General features: G+C 41.1%; 1 protein-coding gene across 5 annotated transcripts in view; it reads right to left on the bottom strand.

Moving 5' to 3' along the window:
• The window catches only part of grm8a (glutamate receptor, metabotropic 8a), a 308,183-nt gene that overhangs the window by 84,431 nt on the left and 211,569 nt on the right, over positions 1-12,183 (bottom strand). For all 5 annotated transcript variants that reach the window (XR_015112503.1, XR_015112502.1, XM_086202203.1 and 2 more), the window contains exons 4-6: positions 8,187-8,322; positions 7,658-7,812; positions 5,221-5,358 (exon numbers count right to left, since the gene is read on the bottom strand). Coding sequence is in view for 3 of the 5 variants with exons in the window: in XM_086202203.1 (XP_086058329.1) it covers positions 5,221-5,358; positions 7,658-7,812; positions 8,187-8,322 (429 nt within the window). In the remaining 2 variants the exon portion in view is untranslated. The remainder of the gene's footprint in view (positions 1-5,220; positions 5,359-7,657; positions 7,813-8,186; positions 8,323-12,183) is intronic.

The raw sequence follows: 12,183 nt of genomic DNA on the forward strand, positions 1-12,183 counted from the left end.
CACAATGCTTTGTCAAAGTACACAACAACATGAATGTGAGAAGAAACTATGAGAGTAGACACAATAACAGAGAAGGCCAAGGAGGGGGTTAGAGAAAAGTATTGCTTTCTAAATTGCTCTAAATCTTGTAATATCCTGCACAACTGGATTGACAAATTTAAAAAGTAGTGTGCGCAGGACTTTACTTAAAATAAAAAATATAGCTTTATAAAATCCATGTTATTCATCAATTTATTGTCTCTAGACATGTGTGGTGGTGACTGTGTCTTCCCTCCAAACCACCAATTACAGCGCTCAGGTCAGGGCAGCCTCTGCCCTATTCGTCAAAAACCGACGTTTGGTGAACTCCCCCTGACGTCCACAGCCGACGTTGAGGGTACCTCCTCTGCATCACTTGACAACGTAGAGGGCTATCCGATAGATCTGAATGCAAATCTCTCATCTTTGTATGTAGACGAAAGGGGACTAGCCATCCAGGGAACAAGGTGCTGCTGCTCTTCCCTAAAGTTCTCCTAACCCTAACCACACAAAGAATATTAGATACGTACGCAAATTGGAGCAGACAAAATAAAAAATTGTGGGACAGAGTCCTGCATTGCTGGTTGAAATGGGTGAGAATGTTAGATACACAACTATGCGTCACAGAGGAGGTACCCTCAACATTGGCTGTGGATGTCAGGGGGAGTTGCCCAAATGTCAGTCTTTGATGAATAGGGGTGAAACCATGTTACCCAGGTAGGGTTAAGTGTGGATGAAACACAGCGACTTCATGAATATCAGTCATGAGAATATAGTGAATGCATACAGAGCATCAAAGAAGATGAAATACAGCCCCTGCTGAGGTGAAACAGCAAGTGAGTAAAGCGGTTACAGAGCAAGAGTGAGTCATGGTTTGGCTTTCACCTTTTTTCGAGCACTCAAGGAAAGGATGGGGATAAGGAGTGATGCAGAGTTGGACTGCTTTCTGGTGGACGGGAAGGTGAGAAACACCTGTGGTTTGCTTGTGCTCAGTGGTATTTAGCTTGTCAATACCTGTGTTGAACTTGTGTTAACCAGTGTTTAGCTTGTCCTAGGTGGGGTGTTGCTTTTGTTAACAGTGGCCAGTTTGTCCAAGCCAGCATTTAGCTTCTGCTGACAGGCAGTCAACTTGTCCTGGATGAGGTTCAGCTTGTGCTAGCTGGTTAGTTAGCGTTTACTAGCAGATAGGTTGTCGGTGATTGCACGGCTAGGTAGTGGGGTGTGGCGTACCTTTCTGGTGCTATTTAAGAGAGGAGGAGGAGGAGGAGAATTTGAATGAATGTCATTTTCGCAAGCTTCAAAGAACCTGTATCATATATTTTTGATACAGATTCATGTACTGTTGTCTTTAATAATGTCACTACGATACACAATAACATCTCACACAAAATACCAAAAAGCGTGTTAAAAAAATTGCAGCAAAAATAGCAGACGGAATGTTCTCATGCACATGAAAATTGCAAAATAAACATGAGTTTCTGTGTTCTGCACAGTATTGCAACATATTACGATGTGACTAACAACGGACAGCTGCGTCACAGAGACAAAAGAGGAGATAGAAATTTACAAATGACTGACATTTAACAAAGTGGAGAAAGAGCCCCCCCCCCCCCCCCCCCAAAAAAGAAGTTTGCAACACTCCCTTGAGAATGGCTCAAGTCACAACCCACACAGAAGAGAAGACAAAACAACAACAGTGTTACAACCTTGTTTCAGCAGCTCACACTGGAATTCTGAAAACATCCAAAGCTCCAGCTTCTGTCATAACGAGTGTTGTTCACTGGTGGAATGAATCCATTGATGGGTCTAGGTGGGAAAGTGTGTGTGTGTGTGTGTGTGGTTTGCTGTGTGAATTTCCTTTCATTGTTTGTGTTCACGTGAGCTTTATTAGATGATGTGAACGATCATCAAGAGTCACAGTGTGGCTAGTTATGAGCTGCTGTTTCCTCCCGTTCATTTCCTGTGGGGAACAGCGAATACCCCAGCCCCCCATACCCCCACCCGGCAGAGCATAATGGGATTATAGGCAGAGTGTGACAAGGAGCTGGGCTGAATTATGTGGCTGCGCTGTGGAGAGGATCAAAATATATCAAAGGACTGGGGATCAGGTGTGTATTTAATTAAACTGAGTGGACGCAGCTCTAATCGTCGTCATCATTGGCCCCAACTGGTCAGTGTTTAGTCTGACATGACCACCAGCTTTGACCATCAGACAACCCTGCATAGTTTGAAGGAATATACCATGTATGGACTGGATGACTATTGGATTCTTGAAGCTTATGTGGGTTTTTTTTTACAAATCTGCAGCATGCTGATTTGATCACTCAGTTCCTGTTGGTACGGACAAAGATTATGAAAACCTGGACTACTTTGATACAAGAAAATGTTTCAATATGATGATTATGAGCCAAAATCTGAAGTGTTTTTTTTTTTTCAATTCATATGGCAAAGCAGTCAGTGTTTGCAGTATAATTATTCTTAAATTGTTCACATACTTAAATGGACTTTGATTTAATCTTCTTTTTTTTTTAACCAGCAAACACACGGTAGCTTTTTTCTACCTGAACAAATGGTCAAATGCACAGTCTGAAAAGTGACCGCAATCTGCTCGTACCATTGTACAATGTGTACAGTGGATATAGAAGGGAAAAAGAGACATAAGCAGAGAACAGGAAAAAGATATCGCTGGCCTTTAAAGTAAAAACTGTGCAGTTTGTAAGCGTGGTGTTGAAACAGTCACTTTAAGCAGAGCTCAACTAAAAATTATCACTCAGATTAAATAATTAATCGCACGGTCAAATTTCTGTCACTTTTCCAAAGCTGACTGACAACAGTAAGAGATGACTGTCATTCTAGTTTTGACCAGACAACAATGAAATTTAATTTAATCCTCAATTCAAGATATCTTTAACTTATGGACTTGAGAGAGTGACGGTTAACGGTGGGTCTAGTTTAGTATATATGCAGTCAAATAGGATTATCTACAACTCGCTCGTCAAAACATATTAGTAGATATCTAAAAGGAAGATATCTTTACTAACGGAGCATAAAATAAAAAGAAGATTAATCATAATTTAGTTGCAGTTATCGACATTTCACGTTGTAGATATATTCAACTGATTTATAAACGTTCCTAATGAGGAACCCCATACACGTTAAATTCGTTTAACTTGTAATAATCACCATGTAATTGAAGATATCTATAATCGAAACCTAATTACAGATATCCTGAATTAGAGATTTGACTACAGGCAAAATTAAAGTTGCAGATATCAGTGCTGAGTATTCTGTCTAGTGATTAAATATTCTTGTGGTAGACATACTGCCACCATAATTGAGTTGTATGACAAGTGAATGCAGAAATGAGATTTCTAAATATTATAAAAATCAGGTTCTACTGCGCGATCCTATTATGCTTTTACGTCCCTTGACATTGGGAGTGAAGGTTTTTGTGGATGACAGACTGTGATGACGGGGTGCCACAAACCTGGCAGGGGATTCGCATCATGTACTGTCACGAAAAAACTTTTTTTCAATCTAATTTCCTTCTGCTGTTCTGTGTCTTATTGGGTTGCCTGCTCCATTTATTTCCTCTCTTATTCATGTTATGCATCCTATTTTGTTATTATTTGCCCGCCTCTCTGTTTCTAATTTGTGCATCCACACATCATGTTTCAGTGTCCCTTCCTGATTATTTTCTTATTCACACTTGTTGACACTAGCTCTCATTCTATTTGCCTCTCCCTCTCGGTCCAATTACATGCAATAATCACACCGTTTTCTACATCCTCCATCAGCTGTGTCACCACCATGACCTTGAGCAGCAGGCTGCTGATTGACTTCAGTGTTGATGATTTGGGGGTCGCGAACCCCGGGAACGGGAATTAATGGGCTCTGTTTCTCGTCTACAGGGCCCTTGACACATACACCACCACAGACAGATGCCACTGCACGTAATAGATGGTCAATGGGAGTCATAGCCTTTACAAACCTAATTACATGAACTAATGGCAGGCAACAGCCGGGGAATAGTCACCATCACACACACACACACACACACAAACTCAAGTTGTCTGTCACAGATGTAAGGGGTCACAGAACAGCAGTACTGGAAAGGTATTTCGTTTTGATTTATTGACATTCATACATGAGTAATATCCAAAGATTTCCCTGCTTTCACTTTTGCTGATGGCACAGGGAGTTTGAAAGTGCTCACGCACATGCAAGACAGGTCAAATGTTTGTAACTGTACTTGCGTGAAATGTGAGGTTGCAAGAATTTTGATGTCTCAGTAAAATGCAGGTCAAAGAAAATATACTATATCACCCACATCATTTGAAAGGGAGAAGTGCTTATTTTGGCATACGCTGTTTGTGTGTGTGTGTCTTTTTCTTCTGGTTACGATGTGTCGAGGTTGATCAACCAGAGACAAACGTCACTGTGGAGGCTAAGGGCGTGCTTTCAACACACACACACACACACACACACACACACACACACACACACACACACACACACACACCGTGACCGCACTTTTAACATGTCCAATTAAGGAAAGTCTCAGTCATATTTTGCAGTCAAAACACACAATCCACTTATTTTCTTCTTCCTTTGCAGGGTTTCTTGAGCACAAGCTGGATTCCAGTCACAGATGTGTTACATACATGTTACATGTGGACATGTTTGCAGTCAAAACCGGTTTCTTTTCAGAGCACAACACCCTAACAACCCCAAATCTCCACCATTAATTGGTTCTTATAGTCAAGCTGAAGTCGATTTCATGCTTTTAGACATTTTTATACTTAGTGTGTGAACGCTTGAGTTACTGCCAGGAACGTGTTTTGTGATTTGCATAAAAACAAAACTAAACCAAAACAATCTCTTCATCCTTGAGTCCAAGTGAACATCTGTGCCAAATATCTTTATTTAGCAACCAGTGGTCACGGGGTGGGGATGGCGGAAAAGTGGCCGATCAAAGACAAATGATTGTTTCTGTGCTTTTTTTTTTCTCCACTTGGTTTGTACTAAATCATAAAGAACTTACCCTAAAGGCGTTTTTAAAATGTTGCTTTTAGTTATAGCCATTAAAGTATGTTTTGTGCAGTCACAGTCATCAACCAAAATCTCATCAGTCAATCCCCAGTCCAAGTCACATTTTTGCACCAAAATTTGAAGAAAAATTCAATCTGAGAAGTTCCTTACCTGTGCATTTCTTTAGACTACCAGGTCGTTTTCCATGCATCCCCAGCTTACAGTTGAAATTCTCCTCCCAGAACTCAGCAAACCACACATTTCTTCTGTTGTTGGACAGAGAGCGACTACGGAAATACCGGTCAAACGCTGTTGAAAAAGAATAACAGGATCAAAGTTTTTAAAGGGTTTCATGACATCAACCTCTCCCCTCTGGTGACAGAGACAATATGAACATATCCTCGATCTGATTTAATGGTGTTTTGGTTTTTTTGGGGTTTTTTTTTTGTAAGGCAGACAAGACGGTGTTTTTCCTCACTACAGCATTTGAATTGACTATGGAGCTGATACACAACTGGAAAGCCATTTTCGGGAAGCTATTGAGTATCTAAATTCCCAAGCCAAACATTTTACATTGAATTCTCACAATATGCATGGCCACTTGTCCAATTTAATAAGTCGAGAGGAGAAAAGAGGAGAAGAGAACACATTTCTCCAGGAAAGACCTGTCATAAATTGGCAGGCTGAGATAAAGATATGGGCAAAAGAAAACGAAGGAGACAAGAATACACCACATCCTACTGGTTTGTTTATTCCACAAAAGTAATTGGGAAAGCAGCCTTTTATTTTGCTGACAGAATTATGGCACAATCTTCTATCACCACACTTCTCGATGCCCTTCGTGTAGCAAAAAGTCTTCCCTGCTCTGCAACAAACAGGCAGAGCTTTTTATTGCTCATGTGGACCTCAGGCATGCCGTCAGACAACTGCAAAGGCCCATTTACAACTCACCAGGAAAAAAAAAAAAGGTCATTTTTAACACCACTGGGATTGTGTCGGGTGATTAATTTCTTCTGCTTTTAGAGAAGTAAGTCCAGTGTGGAACTCATGAGATCACATGTTGTCATGCCACACAGAACATCCACTCCATAATAACAAAAAACAAACAAAAAAACAGTATTACTCTTCTCTAGGGTCCAATGTTGTGCGCCAAATTACCAGCAATATACCTAATAAACTTTTAGCTCAGCATATTTGCTTCTTGTTAAACCTCTGCTGGTTCCATCTGAGTCATCACTTGCATCCATCCGAAGCCTACTGTGATGCACTGAATGCTCTACATGCGCTTTTTACTGCAACCCTGAGAGCTTCGCAATACTTCACCCGCAAGTCATGACTTGCCTTTCAAGTACTCAAAAAAAAGGTGTCTTGGTGTCAGTATGGCTTCTTTATGGTTCAAGAATACTGAAAGAGCCAGCTACCTAGCAAAACTGGACAGACTCTATGCTCACAATCTCTCAAGCACATAGTATGTAATAAGTCACATCTCCTTATCCAGCCATACACTTGGTAATCTACAAACACTTTGGTTTACACAAAAGAAAAAAAAAAATCACTGCTGGTTCAGTGCTACCTCAAAAGAGCACAGGGCGAGTTGGTTAAACTGAATGTGCCAGCTGGTCATGCCTGGTGCTACCATGAAGGAGTGAAGGCCTTGAAGTGTTATAGTTTGGTTTTTAGCATCGAGGTGGATTGAGAGGATGTGGATTATACCAGATAACGCTTTTCAGACTTTTTAAATAGATAATTTTAAGACAGTGTCGCTTGTTCAAAATGGTCACCATTGGCTTCAAGCTAAATATTACTTGGGCTGGCTATCTCTGATTTCTGGAGTAAGCCATGTAATATTTAGCTTCAGACAGGCAAAAAAAAACAACTTTATGAGCTCAAGGCACCTATTTGTGAGGTACTTGAAAGGAAAAAATAAAATTCCAAAAATTCCAATGCTTTAAAAAAATGAGCAAATTGAGAAAACTCCATTAGACAGCACACGCGCAGCATGTAGTAAAAGATGTTTTCTTGCTTATAGATCGAAGCGAAGTAAAATCTGGTCAACTGGACGTAAGTTTAGATAAGATATTTCAAGATAAACTTACGTCCAGTTTGACTGGACTACTACTACTACGGTGACCTGGATGAATGACAACCTACACAGACATTTTCTTGCTTATGTTTTGCATTTGCAAGTTTCTTTAGAAGCAGATTTCTCAGGGAACTATTTCTTTTCCCACTGCTATCAGTTTATATTTGGTCCAGTTTGCATCCCTCTAGGGGTCAATTATCTAACAGTGGGCCCTGCCAAGGAGCAAATGAGGATATCCTCTCTGGTCTAATAGCAAAGTCTTCTTGCCTACTGGGACCAAAATTGAGGGAACAGCAGTGTTTTCCACTGTCCGTGTCTGGTCTTGCCTCTTATCCCCTTAATTTGATCCATTACACTTTCAGCACACACAAAACTTTAGTTTCCTTTCATTTGTCCCACACTCAGGTAAGTAAGGAGGGTGAAGTTGACTTTTTGAACAATTCTTTTTAGAGATGGCCCCTGATTAGTTATGACTGATTTCTGACTTTACTGTCTGTATATATACATTTTTAGACACACACTTACCATCAACGGATGCTCGTTTGGGAAGAATGGTTATGGCTCCTTCAGCCACTCTTTCCTGACCATCCACAGGGGAGATTTTAGACCCCCAGCTGTCCGAACCCACCCACAGGAAGTGACCCGTCTGATTGTTCTTTTTCGCTGCATTTAGAACTCGTCTGATTGAAGAAAGAACCGAGACTTTAAGCACTTATTTAGCCAAGGAAAGGAAACATGTTTAAGGAAGAGCTGGTTTGGATACAGGCAATAAATAGTGGGAATCTAAAGTAAGCAATGATTGAGTGAGGGGTAGAAGTATACAATCCAGCTCTACATAACTTAACAGCTACATGGAGACACTTTATAAGTCATCTGACATGCATGATATCATCACTGTCTGATAGTACCAGACTTTAGTCATTACTAATTTTTAAATGACATAGAATTCTTGTTAAACAAGTTAAAACCCTGCAGGAAATGTTAGAAAATTAAAACTGAATGCTCTCGGAAAAATGTGAGCGGTGACAGCCAGGTTGAAGTACACAGCACGTACCGTATGTCATCCTCATTAGCGAACATAATGATGGCCCTGGCATTGGAGGTCTCCAGCAGGCGTCTAATGATCTTGTCAAACTCCCCTGGCCTGGGCTCCCTCGGGATCTTCAAGGACTGGGCAATACAGACACCACCTGGGACAGAAAGATAGAGACAGAGAGACATGAGGACAATTTAATAACTTTTTGGGGGGAGGGGGTATTTTTCAATTTCACACTCTCATGCTGCACTGATTTAACCTGTACTTGATTGTTAACATTTAATATCGAGATTTAAAGTTCATTACAATGACACTTGTAGCACATACAATACATATATACACAGTTTATATAGGAGTAAGTTAATTCTTATCATGGCAGCAGTGGCAACCACTAAAATAGTCAAGGAACTTCCAAATGTGAATACGCAGTATTGCATGGTAGCACGGAAAGAAAAAAAAAACCTTCACAGATTACAGTGTTAAGTATAAAATTAAAGGATGAGGACAATGGCTAATAGCTGATACAGATACAAAGGGTACAAAAAAAACCTGAGATCGGGATATTTGGCAAAATATATATTTGAGGGATTTTGTCTGTCTGTTTTTGGAAATTTTGCAGTTTAAAAAATAAATTACATTGTCCAAAATTGTAGTGGAGGATTCTTTGGTTACTAAAGAAAGTGGTGTGGGAGAGATCACAAAGTTCATGCCAGAAAACCGCTTCAGGCCACGGTCAGAAGAAAAGGAATGAGGACAGAGGTTGGCAGATTTGAGGTTCTTTACTGTGGTCAAACAGTCATTACACTGGCAAGAGGGCATGCATGGAGTTATCTCATGGGGTGTGTGTGGTCTCTACAACAGACAAGAATATTATCATTAATATTAACATGGAAATTACCGCGTATAGCCACCACAATACAACAAATGACACAATACCGAAATACAATAAAATGAACAAACCGGAAATACGATAATAAACACCGGCAGTAACCTGCTGGCACCGCGCTTCTCCTCTGAAAGGACTCGCGCGTATCCGTGCCACTGGCGAAGCTAAGTTGCCGCTGGCTTGCGGCTACATATTGACTCCCCTATAGTAAGGTTACATTCAACTAAGAAACCATAACGGGGCGCATTTAACGGCCGTTGACTTCCGTGATAGTGGCTAGACAGCCGTTGGGAATTTGCGAGAGAGGGGCGGAGACGGAGCTGCTCCCGCGAGTCATGCTAATTAATTAGCCGGTCTTCACCCGGCGCTAACCGAGCTTCTTCGGTCAGAGTCGGGGCGCTGACACTTCAAACAACGATGCCAAATGTACAGCAACACAAACACTCCTGACAGACTGTGGCCGCAAAGTCACCTCTTACCTTTTTCAAGAACGCACAACCAAACGTAACTCTCTGCGCTAACTGCGTTCATCACACCTGGTGCTAAACTACTCACAGGTGGGCGTGGCTAGCATAACGCACAGCCGCGAGCTGTAAACCCGCTCGAACACTACAAGAAATCACGCTGTGATATAACCCAAGCAATATTCTTTGTGGCCTTTTTTTTACAAATTAGGTACAAAGGTATTGGAGATCCAATAAGCCAACGTTTTACAAATGATTGGGTCGATCGACACTTTAGTAGAAATTTTCTAATTGCAAATGGCCTCAAGCATCTTTTTTTTCCCTGAATATGTTGCGAAAATTTTGATACATGTACACATATACATATACATACACGAAAGATGGCAGTTGTTTGGACAAACAAAAAAAAAACAACAGCAGCACTGAACAGGAAGGAAATAAAGAAAGAGTTCAGAATATTCTGGAAGGAAATGATGGTTTATGAAGCAGGTGTTGATAGAAGCAGAGCAAACAAAACAAAAACAAAAAAACAAGACGTCTGGTGTAACGGGAAAATATTATGCCTCCAAATCACATCAGTGCACACAGTGTTAGTACAGGAAACATCCCCCGTGGCCTCTTCACACTCCATTCTTTCTTGCTGTTGAGAGTGACAATATATATGTAACAGTTTCTGCACGTCTTTTGTTGAAGAAATCAGGAGAAACACACACAAATTAATCACACACACACAAGCACACACAGAGAGACAGACATACACACTCACATGAATACAGATTTCACAATAAAGCTGCTCTCTGTGAATAGGAGCGGGGGGGGGGGGGGGGGGGTTTGTCATTCTAGCATATTACATCTGCTATATCCTTAACCAGTGCACAATAAGCACCTGCATGCATCAATGTTTTCACATCTCATCTGTGAGCGTGTGTGTTCATTCTTGTCGGAGTGCTTTTGCGTGTGTTTGTGAGGAAAAAGTGAGTGATGTCCCCTCTCCTCCCTCCCTGTTCCAGCCCATTTATTGAACATCTGTACAGTCTGTCAGTTTCACTATATCACGCCTCATAAGCGCACCCACACACGCGTACATACCCGTGCAGGCACACATGCACCCGCGTCCACGACTGCTAAAACAAATACTCATTAGCCTCAAATTAAAAACCTCTCAAGGATAATCACTAAAGTGCACAGACACGCTCATCTACCCCACATACACACACACACACACACACACACTCACCAAAAACTACAAAACAAATACTTGAGAGTGTCTGAATATTCTCTTGAGTAGAATCACCATCTTGCCTTATACTCTTGTATCACACACACAAGTAGAAAATCATAATGAAAAAGGAAAATGAAGGTTCTTCTCTCACTGTGTTTATTATAATAATTTTAACCCACAACCCCAACGCAAAAGGTCCCAAAATACAAGATAGCCTTGTTAGAAATTATTTTCTGAGTGTTTTGGCCTGTAATTCTGCAAACGTCATTGTGTCTGGGATTTTGGAGTCAAGCAAGTCATAATAGATTCATAAAAGGTCTTGAATTCAATGAAACACAGCAGTGAACACCATCAGATGTGGAGCCGTCTTACAATTCTGCTCTGAACGAGCGGAATCAAATTGCAGAATGAGATGTCACCGAGCTAATTGGTTTGTTTGCGTCAAAGCATTTTTTTGAAATTATGATTTGAATTACTCATGCTGCGAAAACATGATAGATATTAAGAGTGATATTATTATGACTTTTAGAAAAAAAATGCCGGTTGAGTCACTTTTTGTTTTGGTGGCTCCTTGACAGAAAAGGCGACAACCTTGAGTCTCTTGTTCGTGTATCAGCTACAATACAGACTTGGAATATCTACAGAACATCTTTTATCTCCAGTGACCTGCAGTAGCCTTTTGTTAGTTCAATAAATCTTCCAACATCTAGTAAATATAGTAGGAGCTTGTTTTCTCAAAGGAGAGATGATATATTCTTAATCTTGCTAGCACTCCCCTCTGATAGATACTGCTAATGTTAGCGTACCTCCCTGTTAGCTTTTTCTGAGTTTGTTAAGCAATTTCCTCTAATTTCTTTCAAAACTCCTGCTCTATGGTGGAGAAACGAAACCAGAAAACAACTGTGGTTTTTATGTAACTTGTATTTTCTCCTTTAGAAAGAATAAACTAGGAGAATTTTTTTTTAAAATTTTGAAACCCATTTTTAAAACACTGAGTCCCAACCTGCTACAAATCCTGGGCATTACCTGTGCCTTACAGGCACTACCTATCTCCAGAACTGGACTCATGCGTCCTCCCATACATGGCCCGTTGCAGACCACTACTTGTCATGAGGCAGGAGGGACTTTCATAAGTAGCGTGTGGGAGGATCACATTATTCCCACCGACTCCTTTCCCCTCCCATCAGGTTCCCTGATTGACCAGAGGAGGTGCTACAGTGACCACGGTTGTTGCATGTTTTTGTGAGTGTTCCTGTGTAGGAAACCCCAGGGGACATGGGGAGAACATGGGAAACTCCACACAGAAAGGCCCTTTTGCTGACCCCACCCAAGGTGTGGGCACCGGTGACATGGAGGAGAGGACACGCCACACAGGGCCCACAGCGTCCACTGCAGGAATCAAACACAGGACCTTTTGGCTGTGAGGCGACAGCGCTACCAATG

The sequence above is a fragment of the Aulostomus chinensis genome, chromosome 4 (assembly GCF_037954235.1).
Source record: "Aulostomus chinensis isolate RoL2024-O1b breed Wild chromosome 4, RoL_Achi_v1.0, whole genome shotgun sequence".
Classification (NCBI taxonomy): Eukaryota; Metazoa; Chordata; class Actinopteri; order Syngnathiformes; family Aulostomidae; genus Aulostomus; species Aulostomus chinensis.